The sequence below is a fragment of the Strongylocentrotus purpuratus genome, unplaced genomic scaffold (genome assembly GCF_000002235.5).
Source record: "Strongylocentrotus purpuratus isolate Spur 01 unplaced genomic scaffold, Spur_5.0 spur5_scaffold_3, whole genome shotgun sequence".
Taxonomy (NCBI): Eukaryota; Metazoa; Echinodermata; class Echinoidea; order Camarodonta; family Strongylocentrotidae; genus Strongylocentrotus; species Strongylocentrotus purpuratus.
Genome location: NW_022145609.1, coordinates 5,004,923 through 5,024,951, shown reverse-complemented (window position 1 = coordinate 5,024,951; position 20,029 = coordinate 5,004,923). Strand labels below are relative to the sequence as shown.

Sequence of the window (20,029 nt, the reverse complement as noted above, 5' to 3'; positions counted from 1 at the left end):
GGAGACGGTGGAAAATATGAAATGGTCAAAGAAAGAGAAGAGGATAGAGAGGAAGCAAGCAAACAAAAATGGTAGAGAATATTTCAAAGTAGAAAAATAAGAAGCAGCGAGGAAGAAGGTGACTTCTGAATACGGAACCGAAACTGGAAAAGTATTCAGCCTTAATTGTAGCCCAATGCCAGCCACCAAACGAAATTAAGGCATTTAACTGAGGTCAAGTCTGTGTGACAGGTTGTAATGGAGGTCATAGGTCAAGATGGTTAGAGGGGAGGGGTGTCGTGCTTCTGATGACTCACTTTCCCAGTCTGAGAGTCCATCTTGAGTTGAAGTTTTCATGGCAAAATTTCAAGGTGGAAGGGATCATTCTTTTTTATTTGAATGTTGAACTTTTTTTTCTTTTACTCTTGTTGATCACTTGTAAAAGTTGTATGGTATATTTTTCTGATCTTGCCACAAGAAGGCCGTAAGAGCTATGTATTGTCAATATCAGTACTGGCCCTCTTCTTAAAAAGTTAACTTAGTACTTAATCAAAGATGAATTTAAACATATATATATATTCTCTTATCTCTTGCAGGTAAATGTGACCAGACACATCCGTGCTCACAGATATGTGTAGAGACGGCTGCTAAGAGGTTAAGATGTGCTTGCTTTCCTGGACATGTTCTCTCAAGAAATGGTTTCCTTTGTCTAGGTAAGTACAATCACACAAATACAGGTGCTACGTACATTAACACATTCAGGACGGAAAGTTAAAAAGTGGTTAATTGATCAACTCAAATTGGCAACACTGTTTCTTTTCTTTCCATGACTACATTTTAATTGAAAGGTCATTAATCTGAACAATATGTAGACAATGAGTTTATATAAACAGAAACTATATCATGAAGTCCTTTATAAGAAAATCCCAATTTGTATGGAAAGGTTGAACTTTTTTATCATGTTGCCAATTGAAGGATTGTATAGCGGATTGCTTTCCTGGTCACGTACGGTCAGGAAATGGTTTGCTTTGTCTGGGTCTAAGTAGGAACACAAATACAGTTGCTTCATTGAATATCTTTAAAGTATTTGTCCAGACAGGTTATGTTTTGGAATAAATGGATTGCCAAATCTTTTTCACCAATAAGTAGCATATAGTAAAGTTCTTTGTGAGGTCATGACTAGATAATGATGATCATTGTCTGGCATATCATATTATATCACAATGGTTCTTTCCATTATCTTTAGAGTGTTATATTGATACCAATCAATTTTTTATTGCTGATCATTATCAGATTAATCCAGTGATTGTAGCATATTTAGCCCCCCCCCCCCTCCTTACCCCCTTGAAATGACCCTAATATTTTGCCCCTTTCTCACTTTTCATTCAATCAATGCCATGAGCAGGTATAGAGGGTAAGTCAGAGATGTCAGAACAAATTCTAAAGGCCTGTTCAGATATGTTGCGGCAAAATCGCTGCGTTTTTTTTAAATGATGATGTGAAGTGTAATATACTTCTCATTTTAAAATCTTTTAACACAGAACTCAGTGAATATGCACAAGTCCTTTGTTGCATGTGATTGCCATTCATTTTATATGTAAAACAACAGCGGCAGCTTTTTAACGGCGGTCTACCGTGCCATATCTGAACAAACCTTAACCTATATCAGTAATAGCCAGAAATATGAGTTGCCGTAGTATTATTGCTGAGGACTTGCGTGATGCACTCATAGATATATCATCCGCTTGCTTCTATTTTTGTGTGAGAATCAATATTTTTCATTTGTATGGAGATGAATGTCTTCCATCTTGAAAACAAATTGATATCCATTTCAGTCTATTTGGTATCTCCCATACCATCGCGTGATTTTGATCTTTATCTCCTGTGAAAGGGATAGATACCATGGCATACAGAGGGGTAGATTTGACCTATTGAATTTTGTGTAAAGGTCCACCAAAGTGTCTAGACCACAAATATTTGAAGATAATTGTGAGATCTGATCTCACATATATGATAACTATATTGTGGTGGACAGGAGTAAGAAAGGGTTTTATTTTGTATGAAGCAGTCACCTATAATTACCTATCAAATATCTGGAAGAGGTCTGATACAATTTCAAGAAAAATGACATGAAAAGGGTGTAGACCAAGAGAAGATTTGTGAATCACTAGCTGACATAACAACAAATATCATTGTTCAAAATATTGAACATAAAGCTAGAGATCATTATTGAAAGAAAACAGAAAATGATTTTCAAAATGTCAAATTCTTATTTAGTGGTCTACTTTCTGCTTACCTTTATAAAGAGTAATATATATGTATAGATTTTGAATACACAGGATAATATTACTTCTTATTATGGCCAGGGGGACAACTACTTTTTTGTGACTTGTTTTGATTCGAGTTGATCCCTCGTTTGGATCATTAATTTGATCTTTTGTGTTGTCTTTTTCTTCCTGCACGCTTTCCTCTCATGAGTTGCTTCATTCTATGAAAGTTACACCATTTTATCACGCATAATAATATCATTATAAACATTTGTTCAATTTGGGTTGTAGATTATTATTACCCGGTATATAAAGTAGCAGTGAATAGTGAACTGATCAAGTATGAGACTCTGGGATTATAGAAAGGGGTTGATGGCCTAATAAATCCACCTTTTGGTCAAGAAATTGACCACTGATTGTAAGAAAATGACCCCCATGGTATTCAACCCAGTGCTACTGACCTTGTGTTTGCTATCAGACCGCAAAATATATTCCCTTTTTCATCGTTGACCCATTTATATCCTTTATCTTTTAAGTTTTCTTCTTCTGGTTTCTAACCCTTGACCAACCCACAAAGGAAAGAAGTTTTGTCAACAATAGTTCTCTGAGTTATGAAAGTCCTATTAAAATTTTTACACTGACCATAAAAGTAGATTAATATTTCATTGATTTGCCATATAGTTAGACTGTGAAAAGAAATAAACCTGAAATTTGACAGGAAAGTGATCAATGTTATATGAGGGGAAAATTAATGTTAACTCTCAATAAGAATTGTATTTGTACCGTGATATGAGTACATGTACATGTAACCCCAAGTCATATGCATACATGCCATCATAACTAGAGGAGTATCATTTCAATTCATATTTCGTTGATACATTATTTCATACAATCTTGCTTCCCATCATCCTTTGCCTTTGGACTTATTTTGCAATATTTATTTTCAAATGTGAAATAGTACCTTAAATATTTCATATTTCATTCATTACTTGAACATAATAGTGTATTTTGGGGCTTCAGAAATCTAAATCCAGAAGTTGTAATATATATGATGTCAATGAAAGCGGCGCAAATACATTGTATATTGATTTATATGGATTTACAGTTAATGGATTTATCTCTGAAGACGGCAACCTTGATTTGAATTGAAAAGGAGAAATATAATAGTCAACTAATGCATTTTCCTAAGCCATAAAAGCTTTATTACAAAAAATTCTCACAGGCAATCTCACAAAGTTCCTTTTTTGTTTAGTGAGGAGGGGGGGGGGGGGGGGTGTGGGGTTGGCTACAGTTACAAGTCGAAATTCTGTGCAAATCTATTGAGGATAATCACATGTTCTACTTATAATTATATTTTTGAAACTGATAAACTTGATTAGCTTAAACATGAACATATGAAAATATGCAGTCATATTTTATCTTTAGAATCATTTACAAAGGCAGACAATGATCTAAGATATTCCAAGGTATTATACTTTAATGATGCCCCAAGGTGATTCCTACAAGATATGCCATTCATTGAAATATTGATATCATCATGACATAATCCCTAAAATATGTATTCATACAACAAATAATAGATATAATTTAAAAATGATTCATAATATGATTCATAAAGAAGAATATGATATGATATTGGTAGACTGATAGATGAAAACATGATTGAGATTTTGAATTTGTTGTCAAATACAGCTGAGGGACTTCTGCTAGAAGCAATCAAAAGTTAAAAGTTTTATTTGTGCTTTGGGAATGACAGTTGATCCTGCCGGGATGATTCTCATCCACCGATAAACAATTAAAAACAGGACGGTTTTCTAATCATGTATGGAGATTGCACATTTCTACACGACTGCTAGCTATATCGGTGTTAATATGCCCTCGGAACCCCTCTGTACTCTCATAATTCCTTAATTACTACTGGTTCATCTTCGTCACTCCTCTTAATACAAATCAGCAATCGACATCCCTGATGCCAGCATCGCAGTATAATACCAGATTTATCTTCACGTTTTGCTCCAGGCTGGTCAGGGGTGGTTTTAACGATTCCGATATGACAACTGCTAAGATTGGATGCGTATGCTGGATGAATTGGTTCAAGCTTTTGCTTCATGCTTTGGGGAAGCTTAGAATAGCTTTGGATAAATCCTCGGCCCTGCCTTATAAAGAGTTACGATTGATCCAAATCAATCGCAAGTCCTCCAATCAATCGCAAGTTTGCAGTTTCCTATCTCTTATGAACATTGTTGCGATTGATATCAATAAGTTGCGATCGATATCAACTCTTTATTAGACGGGGCCCAGATGTATTTGTAAAGGGCCTTTAGTAAATGGCCATAATGGTCATGAAATAGATTAGGTGTAGATGTTTGATTAAAGGAATTATTCAGATGTAGAATTAAATAATGACTCCAAAAAGCTAGATCTAGTTGCTATTCAAATATTGAAACAAGGCAATTCTATTCATGGTCTGTAGTCAAGAAGAAGTGCAATATTATCTCCATTTATTCACATGAAAACTATAAAGTCCTTTCTTGTACAGTTGAATGTAGTATTGAGTTACCTAAACTTTAAATATCTTTAATCTTTAAGTATCTTTAAATTTCACTGAAGATACTCCCTCTAAACTACCTTTTCGAATGTCATATATATTCCAGAAAAGCTTTAAACTGTATGAAGTTTATCTGGAACTGACAATGATTTATGTATTTCAGGACTGAGGTTTTGTGTGTACAATATCGATTATCAATAGTTTTCTGTTGATGGAAGAAATGCTTAATTATCAAAGTTTCAATGTCTACTTGAATTAGATGGTTTGTTTTCCCCCACTCTAAACCTTAACACAAACATTCTTTAAAATATAGTTCACACTTGTAACATGCATGTACTTTCAGAAGTGAAGAGACATGGAAGTTGGTTAAAAGGTATGGCATGTAGTGATGAGGAAAAATTGATACTTTTCAAGGAGTATCACAGGAGGTACATTTTCTGTGTCAATTTCAAAGGTATAGATGCAACCATCGACAATCAATTCAACTGGCTTCCGGTTGCATCTTGATTTGTTATTTTACATAAGAGCCATTACTATGTAAGGCAATGTTGCTTCAATGGACCGAGAAAGTATTCTCTTCCCTTCTTGCGTGAAGCTCTCCAGGCGCATTGATTTCTTATTGAGTAATTACACCAGTGGCGATGGGCCGGGGTTAATATCTCCAAAAGTGAGACCGAAAGGAGAGAAAAAAATGAAGAGAGGAAAGGATCGAGTAGGGCTTCGGAGCACTGCCAACAATCCACCACGCACAAGTTTGTAACTGGAGGCGATTCGTGTCTGTGGTCTCCCCCTTTCAACCTCTCTTGCTTCTCTCTTTTTTATTCTTTCTCCTTGTCATACTCTTCATCTTTCTCCCCAGCATTCTTAGATATATTTTTTCTGTCACAATCTCTCTCTCTCTTTCTCTATCTCTCTCTCTCCCTCTCTTTCTAACTCTCTAGCTATTTCTGTATAGGTACCTGTTTCGTCAGAATGAAAGAGAGAGAGAGAGGAAGCCTTGTTATTTTCATGAGGTACTCAAACATGACAGGTTATGACTAGTTGCGTGGGTGGAGGAGTAATGGAATATTTGACAGTCAATTCTCCGTTTCAATTGTTATCGAGAGTAATGCTAGCAAGATTATGATCATTGTAGAGAGGTAAAGAAATGAAAGGTTGAAGAGAAGGAGGAGAAAGAAAGAGAGAGAGAGAGACAGAGGGAGAGAGACTTATTTTTTTTTTTGGGGGGGGGGGGGGGAGTAGGAGGATGGAGGTACAAAAGAAATGAACAAAATGCCAAAATATGTTTGAAGAAAGCTCTTTTGTGAATGGTACATAGTACTTCTTGTGTGGGTGTCACACATAACGAATGGAGTGAGTCACAAACTTTCTTTGTATTTATGAAAAGTATGGAAAGAAATGCAAAAGAATTGAAGTAGAGTATGAATTAGCATTGAAGGGACGAACAAACCATATGAAGAATGAGAAGTCATCTGAAGAGGGATGGGTTGATGATAAAGAATTGGAAGAGAAGAAGGTGGAGAATTCAAATTGAGAGTTCGAGCAAGATGATGAGACTTCATGCAATTACTTTTACAATTCAGACTCACAATGACAGTGACTTTGACACCAACAACAATGATGATGATGATGAAAACTATGATGTTAATAATGTTGAGGTCTATGATGATGGTGGGGGTGATGGAGATGATGATGGGGTGATGGGGATGATGATGGTGATGATGATGGTGATGATGGTGATGATAACGCTGATGGTGATGGTGTTAAGGATGAGGAGAATGAAAACAGATATTACCTTTAAAATGAAATCCCATTCCCCTCCCTCTATAATACACTCCCCCACCTCCCTCTCCTTTGCTCCGACTCCTCTTTGATGATACAACCCATTGCCAACATGCTTGGTGGATGTGTCATCTGCCTGCATGTATGTTCTGAGAATTGGTATCCGGTATTATTCATGGCTGAAGAGATGAACACTGAAAGAATGAGGTCTGCAGTGATGTTGAATGTACATCATGTTGTTTGCTGAAAGCCAGATGGATTAACCATGTGTAGACTGTAGTAAAGTATGTATTAATGCCCTTCTGGCTCTCAACAGATATTCCATGGATGTTGATGTCCTTTTTTGTTCGTTAGATCCCCATGGTAGCAATGAAGAAGTGATGTGAATTGCAGCTTATTGATTGGAAATCTGAAATAGTAACCCCAAAGTCAAAGGCTGTTACATAGCTTTACGACAGGCTGTTAAGTTGAATCCCTATTTATTTCCTTTCTATTTGAGAGAACGGGTATACAGTTATGTGGTTGAATTACTCATTCTTGTTTTTTCTATTATTGTTATTATTACCGGTAGGTTGAAATCAGACGATTTAGATGATTTAAATATTTTAAAATGTTGGCTCTAAATATTTCATTCAAAACATATATCCCAAGTTATATGATTCTTGAAAGGGTCTGTAAATATACATGCAAACCAAAAAAAGACCAAATCCAAAATCCAAACTGTTTCATGATCCAACATATAAGTAATAGAATCAATCTTTTTCATCTGATAATTCATGAGAAATTTCTGATGGAAATCTAAAGTCTTATTCTGAAAGTTTTTTTTAGCAGTGAAACCTTTTAGTGTCTCGGATTTGCAAACTTATCTTCAGCAATCAATATTTAAAAAGTTTCCCTGATGGTTTCCCCTCAGACTATACTGCCTCTTGATATTTAAATCATCCCAACCAAGCCTTCTCATCTTCCCTCATCTTATATTCTTCCAATCACTTCAGTCGGCATGAAGGATGTAATATGCTGCTCAATGGAGAGCTAAATATGATGACACGTGAATGTCCTTGGATGTGTTTAGAATGATGAGACGTAGGAGGATATAGAACACATCTCATCTCGTCGTCGATAGTATGGGGAGTGAGATTCCTCTTACGATTATTGATCGAATGGAACGCATTGAGGTGGAAATACTAGAAAATACTTGAAACAGGAGAGCTGGGAGATGTTTTGAATGCATTTGATTCAATTTGGAGATGTTTGACTATCATTTAGAGCACCATCATCATACATTAACTGCCCATTTGTGAAACCCAAGAGCTGTATTTTGAACATGACTTTATTGATTGAGATAGACGGTTCTTGTGTTTGTGATGTGATTCTACAGAAGGATGTGAAATACATTTCTGCAACCTTGATAAGAGAAGCTCAATACAGGAGTTTTAACATGTCTTCTGTTAAGAACCAGAAAAGCATTAACTCTGTAGTAAAAGACAATATAATGGGTTAACACACTTCTGGCTCCCAGCAGAAAATACATGTGTAAATTCTAGTGTTAGAACTTCAAATTTCAAATGCATATATAGATTTTGTTTCTTCAACCTATACCTCATAGATGTTTTCTAATGGAGAATATTGATTTTTTTTATCTTCGAGTTAGAGATAAGATTTTTCCCTCGCAATATATATGCCATGACTCAAATAGGGTGAGGCATATTTGCTTGCATTTCTCTTCAGCTCACAAATATGATAATCTAAATATTTGTATGAAGCTTGATTGTTCAATAACGCATCTTTGAGATATTAGAGATTGAACAAGAATATTGGACAGTTCAAGTCAAAGAAAATCCTAAAGAAAACTATACACCAAGCGATTCTTTACCCTTGTAGCTTCAGAATCTCACGTGCAGATGAAAAACATCCAAGCTTTTTTGCTTGCCAGATTCAGGGTGATATAATCAGAATTACACCTAATCCAATAAACCTCCATTATACCAGTGTAACTATGGAGCCTTGATTACCCAACATCCTAACAAACAAATCTTCCTAGCGACGTTTCTGATGTTGCCCCTTCCAACCATTAGCAGACTAATTTCCGCGCCCCCAAGGTTATTAAGATGGGGGACGGCTTTTGTGATATGATTAATTTGATTTTGATATTGTTATGCCTCTGTGCGTCTGTCGCATCACTCTGGTGAGACATAGATTCATATTCGAGTCACCAAAGGATTAATCTTGTCCTAAGCAGATTTGCAGGAAATTTCCAAGATTGTTAGCAATGGTAGTGGAGGAAAAGATGATGCATTTTTTTTTGTCTAGATGATATTGATGTTGCTGATGTTAGTAATACTCAGAATTGTTATTCTTTCCAATGCATTGTGTTTAGGAAAGTAGATTGTAAGTTTATATACTTGCTTTGTATCAGGGATGGATTTAACAGAAGCAGTAGCAGTTCAAAGGAATTCTTGGGGGGGGGGGGGGGATGGCTCATACTTTTTTCAAGCCTCATCTCCAATTTTTGTGAGGTAGATGTAGAAAATAAATGAAAGAACCCCCGAGCCCCCCCCCCCCCTAAAAAAACCCAAAAAACCTTGACCCAAGTTAGTCTTCTAAAACCGCTCCTGAACACGAGGTTGCATAATCAACAGTATTCTGAATTCACTTGACTTGTTATATTTCTTGGATTATGCAGAGCCATTCTACGCAATTGAGATCTATATCATTTCTTGAAACTGCTGAGTAAGATGAACATCTTGTCTAAAGTAAAATCAATTTGCAACATTTATAGCATTTTTTCCCTACTTTCCATGACGTAAGTGTAAGACCGGTGAGATAAACATCTCAGGTAAGTGATATGTTTTTGTAAGCGTCTTTACCTGCTAAGCTGGCTAATAGATTGCTTTTTCTTCCTTAAAAGTATTAGTTGGAAGTTAATCTCTTAAATCAGAGGGGGTTCAACACCCAGAGATGCATCAATATGGAGTGGATGGAAAGGTCTAGCTCGGCAGGTATAATTACAGTGTGCACTGACAGAGGACTAATTGGGCAAGCGGGGCAGAAGAGGCATCCTGGAAATTGGATGACATGAAATGTCATTAGACGAACAATAACATGATGTGACATGATGCAGCTGAGATAAGAATGAAAAGGGAGAGAGGGATAGAGAGGGAGGGAGAGAGAGAGAGAGAGAGAGAGAGAGAGAGAGAGAGAGAGAGAGAGAGAGAGAGAGAGAAAGAAGGAATGATATAAAAAACAGTTTACACAAAGAAAAAGAATTGATCAGTCTATTTTAAGATTAGAATAACTTCATTATTTTCTAAAACACCAAGCAATATTCTAGAGCTTATGAGATTGCAAAATAACTTTATTTTGGTGCAATTTCATTTATTTAAAAACTTGTTAGGATAGAAAGAAGGATTAAAAAGTTTGAAAACCTCCAACAAAAATAGTAAAAACAGTCCTCGCCATATCATGCATCACTAACTCCACCGTGTGTCAGGAGACGTTATGACGCTCTTGTTTTTGCATTTGTCAGCTCGCTCACAAAACTAATTAAATAGATATTAGATCAATACGAATCTAGAGCCATGTACCTGGCATTAGGATGTTACTAGCCAAGGTGTGTTCTCACCTGCCCTCTATAGACTTGTGGAAACGGTAGGACTTCAAAGATTACAGAGATACATTTGCAAAGTGTTATATGCCTGAAGAGATTATTTCAACACAAAGCATAGACATCTTCAAAAGATTGTAATGAGTATTCTTCTTCCATTAATTTGGTATTTTGAAGTATCCTCATTTGGAATGTTATATCAATATGCACTACATTCAACCACAACTGAAAGAAATTCTACAAAATTTAATTATTTAGAAGCTAATGTTCACAAAGATTATTTCGCGATAATAAAGCAAGTGCAAACACAGCAATGTGGGTGAGGAGTAAACACTCAATATACCAAGGCTGCTGATTAATTTTCTTGATAATTAATACCAGCGCTGGAGCGGTATTGTAATGAACTGAAGTAATCCCACCGACTAAGGACACAATAGATCAATATTTTGAACAGCTTATTGCATTGGAAGTTGCTATGAATGACACATTATCATTTCCTTGTACAAGGATGACAATGAAAAGTATATCTGAGGAAAACCTAGTTATATTGTATTGTTATCTAAACAAATATATATATATATATATATATATATATATATATATATATATATATATCCTGGAATTGCAGGTTCACAGAAACACTCTTGGTTAGTTTGATATTTTGGTAAAGAGATTGAGCCATACATTAGCAAACAAATAACGAAAATAAATTATTTTATCTGTTTGGAACCAGAAGGGCATTTACTCCAATCCTTTTATGGTACACAGAGTTAACAACTCTCTGGCTCCATCTTTAAAAAACAAAACAAAGGTTTCCCTTTACTTCATTCACTGATAATTTATTCAACTTATGCAGTTAACTGTTGATGATCTGAACATAATATAGAATTTCTCAAGTCTGCTAGGGATCATAAAATCAAACCGTGCTGGCTTTAAGACCTGTTATTTCACTCTGAGATTTTTTCTGTTTCAGGTTATCAATATTCCCTTCATATTAAGCTGTAGCTATCTCATAAGACGAATCACCGTGATCACATTTGTATACATTTTTATCCTCGAGGTGTAGGCCCCTAGGCGTCCATGTCAGAGAATTCCTCATGGGGAAAGGGGAGATGACAGATAGGTGGAGAGCAAGACATACCAAACAGGCTTCCTAACCATCTACAATCATTTATATTCATTGAAAAGTGATACGTCTCATCAAGATTCATGGAGATCAACCTTGAAGGCACATGCCACCCATGAATGTGAATTAACCCATGGATAAAGGTGGATCGCGATGGAATAACTGCCTTCAGATTGTTTCACTGATCATCTCGGCTCTATCACTAACCAAAAGGTGCAATCGCCATGACAACGTGTAATCACAACTCGTCAGTGAGATCTTTCATGTGTCAGACGAGTTGTTTGTTTTTAGGATGGAAGTAACCATGGGATTAGGTAACCATGGGATTAGGTAACTGTATCAATCTGATATAAGGCTTGTATAGACTTGCTTGTTCCTGAGGACACTGTGAAACTTATATCTTCCATATACCTCACCAAGAGCATAATGAAAGATGATTAAATGTATTATTCATTAAGGCAGCTTGGCTACATGTGGTGGCACTGAAGGACACTGATACACTTCTATCTGCCATAGCTTACAATAGGCCACCAAGAGCATATCAAAAGATGATTAAATGGAATGATAATAATAATAATAATATATAAGTCGTTTGTATAGTGCTCTTACATAAACAGCCTAACAATGCTCACAGAGTTTGAAAAATAAATTAAAAAACAAGTTCCAATAGTTAACGATACACCTTGAATTAGAGAGTTGTGAGAGCCTTTAAATGAAGGAGACATGCAGACAGATCATGGCAGGTCATTCCACAGTTGTGGTGCAGAGGCCTGAAAAGCATTATCACCAGCTTCACTGTTTGTTCTGGGCACAAGGAGTATGTACATACATGTATGCTTTGTGTTGGGTTTATAGGTATTTTGAACCACCCCCCCCCCCCCTCTCCAACTATCATCCTAGGTAATGAAGATGTACATGAGTTTTATCAGACTGATAATAATATAACAGTGCATTTCAATGTATTTCAAAGTTATATCAATTGATACAATAGCAATGCTTGCATTCCTGAAATAATGACAATCGCAATCTGTGAACTAAACCACAATTCAGCCTTTAACAGCTGGGAAGATATATTTTAATAAACCTTGAATTGAATTGAAACAATTTATCCAATAAAATTGGGAGCCACAAAAGAATAGAATACTGGTGCTATACGTACCAGGATGTATGAGAAGGAGAAGAATGATAATTCAACGCTAATAAATAGTGCCACTGTGTCAAATCTCTCTTCTCCAGCTCAGCTGTACCTCTCCCATCGCTATAGCAACCTGTCATCACAAAAAACCAAGGTGCAATCCAATAGATTGACTTTGGATTACGCAGTCACAACTTTTTATAGATAAGGTGGATAAATTGTTAATGAGTGACAGGAAAGTGACGAAACTTGATCCATCAGAGCAGTTGTTAACACCTTGCTAACTGTACGAGATTTCAATTTAGTGAATTACAAATTCAGTCAGATATACCATGGATGGTTATACAACAGGTTGTTAATTCCTTCCTAACTGTATGGGATTTCAACAGGGTATCATCAGAAACATGGTCAGTCTCAAGTAGAATGTTAATAACTTGCTTACTGTAAGCTTCAGTAAATTCTGTCAGTTTCAAACGAAGAGCTGCTACATTGGGATGAGCACTAGTTTTATATCTACCTTAGATTGTAAAAATACTTACTGGTAGATGACTGTTGAGAGACAGAAGAGTGTCAACTATCTGAGTTAAATTAAATCTAAATCAAATCTGTAAAATCAGTTAATATACCCTTCCAGCTCTCATCAGAGTCAGGAGTGGTTTGGAATAAAAGGATATTATTGATGATCTTTTGCCAAAATTGCCTTTTTTTGATAAATGCATAAGTTCATCTTATTGCAACGATGACAATAATAACTACTGCTACTATTACCAAGTGTTTTTAACGATTTCTACTACTTACTCTACTACATCTATATTAACATTTACCTGAAATGTACTGAAACATTAGCGAACAAGGCTTTGAAACTCATGACTCCAAATGTTAACATTGGTTCCATTAAAAGTGATACATGCTCAGAAGTCTTTGTTTTTGGCAAGGTCTAAAGTGAATCCCCCATAATCACAGAGGATTTGAAATCATTTTAGGGGTCATAGAGTAATATGAGGTTTAGGTTAAGAGTGGAATCCCCTCCATTTGAGTGGCTTTGAATTACCCTTTTTAGGGTGGATTCCACTCTTGTGACTACATGTGGCTCCTAAAAGACATGACTCCTATTTAAACTAATTTAAAACATTTAAAGAGTACTACAAAGATGTCACAGTTATGTTTGACACGACTTGCCAAACCGTCTGACATACAGAACATAGGGCTACCCAGCATGCTCCCATAGCAAGACAAGCAGGTTTTCCATTTACCCCTCATGGCGGAGTGAAGTGTTTGTATTGTCCAGACTGGCGGAATGATGGAGGCTTCATGACAAGAATTGAAAAGCATGTCTTAATGCCAATGTTTTCTTGCAGACGTTTACAATATAGTGGACTGAAGTATAATGTGGCGAATATGTGGTGAACTGGGTTGTATGAGACATTCTCCAGCGACAGATGCTCCTTTGGTCAATTTCTTTCCCGAATTGAATCTAAACTTGAACCCTGAATTCAACACCATACCTAACCCTAAGTTAAAGCTAACATAAACCCCAACTGCGACCCTAACTATGATAATTTATTTTGATGAAAGTTATCTAGAAGCAGTTGCTCCTGGAGTAAATGTGAGATCACTGGTGGACCTGTATTCTCTTATTTTTTCAATTCATACTTAAGTAACATTGAAAGAGAAAAGCTTTAGGTGATGATTTTTGTGGTATTTGCTGTCAATAGTTTAACATCTTCATCGGATATACATGTAGGCCTACTTCAGACATAAGATGTATCTTACTGAGACAGTATTAAAAACACCAGGGGGTGTTTCACAAAGATCCTAACTTGAACTTATCTCAAAGTTGAACTTAAAAATTATGGAGAGCCATTTGTAGCCTTAAAATGAAATATATTCAAAAGCGAAAATCAAGTATTTTAGACTTTTCATAAATTCCACATCAAGAACATAAAATCTCCTTGATAATAGAAAATATGAATGATTTGAATCAACATGTCATGCCTTTCAAAATAACTTTTACAAAATATTATCGAAGACACTAACAGCTTTCCATAACTGTTAAGTCCAACTTAAAGAACTTATCTTTATGTAACATCCCCCAGCTGCAATATTGAATTAAACCTGTCAAGGTACGATGAACTCATAATAGTATTAGTTGTGTCTAAAGTGTAGTCTTTGAGAAAGTTGTCAAACTAATCTGAATGTGGACAAAGCCACTATGAAACACACTGCTATGACATTACATTATGTCTGTCGGTTCTCATTAGGCGGTGTCACACAGAGGCCAAAAATCAGGATTTTAGTTCTATTTTAGTTATCCTCTTAATTGCTGTCTGTCATCAATTATCCCATTAAAAATCCTTTAACAAAGCAAGAAAATTCTCCCTTGAAAGAATTTTTCGAGGGATTTTTCTGTGTGACACCGCCTATTGTGTAACATTTTCTAATAAATTTTAAATTTCTTTAATGAATTGTTTAACGGAAGTAGAGTTCAAGAGAAGGGGATGAAGGCTGATAATTATCAAACAAGTACAACAACAAAAAATACCTAAATACAGGAGAAGTGAAAATATGGTAATAAATTTACTTTTTTAAAATCATTTATTGCTATTGAAAACATCATTTGCAGAGAGAGGGGGGGGGGGGGGGAAACCTTTCAGTAAAATCACAATCGGTCATACATTGGTGAATGGAAAGCACTTTCTCAAAATCACACTTTTTGTTTCCTTTTCAGTCGACACAGACAGGCTGTTAAGGTTACAAGTGCGTGCTTGTAGAAAGGTGGTAGAATCTAAAAATTGCACTTGGTCTGGCCCCCTCGGGGCACTACATTAATTTTCTGGAATCGATAGCATGAGGTGAAGAGGAAAGATGGAGCTGGGAGCTAGGGGCTAACATGTGGCAGATTGCTTGGTAATTGGGGGGTAACTTGGTTAGAATGAGGCAGCTGATGATCCCTAGAGGGATTAGGATACCACTTCATCACTCAAAAGAGAAGAGGCTCCTCTCAAGATGATGGAGGGATGGAAAGAGGGATAGAGAGATAGAGAGGCAAAGAGGTAGAAAATGGGGGAGGCGTGGCAGAAGAGAGGGAGACATATAAAGAGACTGAAAGAGTTGGGAGGAGAGATGTAAAGATTAAGGCATAGGGAGAGATGGAGAGATAGAAAATGGCGGAGAGAGATAGAAACTTGTGGATGAATTGGGGAAAAGGTATTGGAAAAAGATATGGAGAGATAGAGGGAGAGATGGAGGGAGACTAGGAGATATGAAATGATGGAAAGAGATAGAAATCGTTGGCAATGTATTGGGAGATGGAGCAGTGGAGGAAGATGAGGGGATCTGGAGAGAAAGGGATATAGATGGAGATTGAGATGGAAATCGAGACAGAAAGATAGAAGACAGTGGGGGTGGCTTGGGACAGAACAGAGTCGAATGGATGATGGATAATAGTGAAGATGCATGTACATGTTTTTTTGTGACTGATAAAAATATTTGTCTGGGTTTGTAAAAGTAGTTGAGATTGAAGTGGGAGAACGAGAGAGGAGATAAACTTGGAGACAGACAGAGAGTTAGAAAGAGAGAGAGAGAGAGAGAGAGAGAGAGAGAGAGAGGGAGAGAGAGAGACCTTAAGAGAGATGAGAGTTGAAGAAAAGTGGTTTTCACAAAATGTAACGCAATGAAGGTAAAATACTTCTTCCTGCAATTATAACAAAAACGTCATCAATCAATAGTCTAATTTCCTCTATTACCTATTGCCTGAAGGATTTTTGGTTGTTTTCGAGGAAACATTTCTTTCTCTCTTCACGAAGCAATGAAAACAAGCCACTGGATGAAATGAATTCACCCTGACATTTTCAATAACAATGCTGTATTGTTTGATCTGTTTGTATTGGCCGAGATGCATTCAAATGAAATGATGCTGTTTCCGTCTCTAAAGATGGTGGTTCATCTTGGTTAAATGGGGACCTGCTGAAAGCCAGCTGATTTCTTATTTAAATTGGGGCTTCTCATATTTTCTCAAAAGAAAAACAATTTCAGCAGCATGCCAGTTCATAGAATGATGTCAATGAACCATATGTTTTGAAATTTGGGAGGAAGGTTCTAAGGATGTGTGATAATAATACTCTGGGTTTATGTGGGGCTTAATACATCAATGATGTCTCTAAGGGCTCTACAGATATATTATTACCACGGTCATCGGATTCAGATTTGCCTGGACACAATGTAATCACATTCTCCACTCCCTGGGGAGCATTCCAGCCTGGTGCCATTTTACAGATACTGACAATGTTGAGCAAATAATAATAACTTTTGCATCCTACTGGGTACCCATTTAACACCTGGGTGGAGAGTGGCAAATGCTTATTAATTGCTTACTAAAGTAAAGTGTTAGTATGGACTGGGATTTGAACCCTAAACCCTTGAATTGAGAGTGAATTGAATAAACCACTATTTCACGATACCTCCACAGGTGTAGAATGGATCGTAAGGCATAGGGTATACATATATATGGCCGGATCTGTTATTTATAGAAACTCTTTAAATGATAATGATGTAGAACTAAATAGTTGCTTTAAATGCCCGATAAAGTTATTTGAATGATGTAGAATCATCATAGACTACTCAAATTAGGAAAGCTGGGTCACAAGTAGCTAAACAAAATTGATTAAAGTTAAGTTGTTATCAGAATAGCAATAAAAATACAACCCTTGATTAGTACACATAGAGATGAAAGAAGTTTAAATAGACTATATTATTACATCTGTCATTCATGATTTGTGCATGGATGGTATAGACAATCAGTTAATAGCAAGAGGGACATGTATAACTCTCATAAGTGCATACATGCGTCGTTGGACGACATGACATTTACGATTCCATTATACTAGGAGCCTGGAGCGAAGCATTCATGCCTCGAACCCTAGCTGGTCCCAATTAATAGCATAAGAGAAGATAAGGACGATAATCGCTAAGAAAAATAAAGTTGGGAGCAGCGCCGCCGAGATGTAGTTTTGTAAACCCCAGCAGCGGCGAATCTGTCGCGAGGTGATATTCTAGAGAGTTAGGTGTGTCCTGTACACACATGTCGTGTGTGTTTTGACAAGTCGCGAGTTAATGGGAGCCACGGCGTGGTTACATTGTATTCAGGCTAAGTAGAGTGTAAAAAGCTTGACGGTAACGGATCAAATTTCGTCAGTTATGAGTGTACATCTGCCTAGGGTTGGGAGCCGCCTTGAAGAGTTTTGGAGTCGGATGACGGGGGATTGAAGAAATTCCTTCGCATACAAAGAATAGATTGGCATCTTGTTCAAAGAAAAACGATTATCAGAAATACCGCTTTCCTTAGTTTGTTTTTCTGTGCTGTGTTTATAAAAGAGTTGGGCAGTATTTTTATTGTTTGAGTCGTGGACCAGTACTTTGAAAAGTTGGAAAAACTTTGCTAAATAAGTGCTTTAGTTTTGCATGTTCACTGTGATATTTTTCATGCACGTCATCATTTTTACAGAAAAGTTATTTTAAATTTAAGTTCATGTACTACCGGTATTCATTTATTTGATTTTTACTGTTAAATATGTCAAGCAACATGGCAATAGCATATTTCCCTACTCCAGAACTTCTTTTTTTTTCCATCGACAGGAGAATCAAAATAACGTGATTGGCATGATCTGTTTTGTATTCTTGCCACCCTTTGGTCCTGCATCTGTTGTTGCATTTCATATTGTATTTATACCAAGCTATATGGTAGACCGTATCATCGCCATAAAATTATATGTTCCCTTTAAACCTTTACCAAAACAATTTTTTTTTAAATGATCTGCATTCTGTTGGTGCATTCTTTCCACCCCTTTGGTCCTATGTCTCCACGCCTGACGTATCCAACTTTCGATCCTATTACGAGAACTGCATTTCTGATGTCAATTTCAATATGAGAAACCAAGGGCAACAATCATTAGGTCTGATGTGGTTTTTGACCATCGTGACATGTTTGACAAGTTGAACTCTAATCGGCAGAGAATAGCCGTGAAATTCTCTACCCCAAACGGCACCCAGTGTGTGAAAATAAATAATTGCCTGAGGGAAAAGGATTGAGAGGGAGAGAGGTGAATTCCAATGAAATATGGATTTGAGAAAGAGCTTCAGTCCCATTGCTAGAACAGGGGAGTGTTTCACAAAGACCAAGATCGACTTTAAGTTGGACTTAACTATGACAGGCCATTCATGCCACTGGTTGCTCTCACTATTGGTCTCTCTATTATGTTCTTTAGATAACATTTTTTCCTTCCATGACGTATTATCAAAAAATGTAAATTCTGTCGATTTGTGACCACGATTTTTACGTCATTTGAGAGACCAATGCCATGAATGCTTAGAGGAACTAGTGGCATGAATGGCCTGCCATAGTTAAGTCCAACTTAAAGTCTTTGTAAAACACCCCCCCCCCCCCAGGTCTCTTGTTTTGTTCTGAAAATCATATTAACCTCCAGGACTTGAATCTTGATCAATTGAACTATACAAGCAAGAAAATTGTACATTGTTGTTTCTTGAACTGCCAGTTAAGATATCCTAAGAAGGTAGCCCCAGCTAGCCCCTATTCCTTTCTCTGTCAGTGACCTATAAAAACCAGTTGCTGATCTACTTTGCTTACTATGTAACGTTTGTAGTGGCTTTTTATGTTGAAAAACTCTTCTAACTTTGTATCTACTTCGATACATATCCCCTGTGATGTTTTTGTTGCATATGCTTTATAATTCGTCAATGCAATTCCTAACACCTTGTGAGGTTTTCAATTGAAATGTATACAAATTTGAGATGTTTCTTTTGATATTCTACGTGCACTAAGTAAAACAAAATTAAAAGAAAAGTGTAGTTACGTGGCCTTCATACAGTCCAACATGCTTCTTTATAGACTAATGCACTGTACCGACATTAAAAATTATATTTCCTGTTGTGTAAGTTACTATTTTGTTTCGCGCCAAGTTGTGACCTAATACCAAATAAATATCTTTGTTATTCCTTTCGTTTGATGATAAGAATGAGAATCCTGAACACGGTGAATTCAAACTTCTATACTCTCCTTTACACAGGTGAAACTATCGACATCGACAGCGACGTGCCTACGACCAACGGCCTCATCACGGACGATGAGGACTTCGGTGAGGGGAGCGGGTCAGGTGACGGAGAGGGCGGCGAGGGTGGCGAGGGTGGCGAGGGTGGCGAGGGTGGCGAGGGTGGCGGTCCTCCAGACCAGACGGCTGATCTGACATGTGATGATTGGCCATGTGAGAATGGGGGCACCTGCTACCTCCGAGGGGAAACCCCCATGTGTACCTGCGCCCTGGGATGGGAGGGAGCCATGTGTGAGGATGGTAAGTCAATCATACTTTGCATATATTACCTGTTACTTTCAAACCATTCCAATGTAATGTTTCTTTCATTGAATAGTTTTTATAGTCGTGTACATTGCCCTTTAAAACAAGTAAACTGGACTTAATGTTTTGTATTTCCCTTTGATGATATACAGGTGGATAAAAAATAATCTTTACAAATCATTCAACTCTTTCCTGGCTTTGGTTGAGCAGAAGAACAAACA

General features: G+C 36.8%; 1 protein-coding gene across 1 annotated transcript in view; it reads left to right on the top strand.

Annotated features, from left to right (window-relative positions):
- The first annotated feature begins 237 nt into the window (after positions 1-237).
- LOC115919001 (pikachurin-like) overlaps positions 238-20,029 on the top strand; it is a 60,388-nt gene continuing 40,596 nt past the window's right edge. Inside the window, exons 1-3 of the mRNA XM_030996644.1 lie at positions 238-259; positions 576-692; positions 19,524-19,805. Coding sequence (XP_030852504.1) covers positions 238-259; positions 576-692; positions 19,524-19,805 — 421 coding nt within the window. The remainder of the gene's footprint in view (positions 260-575; positions 693-19,523; positions 19,806-20,029) is intronic.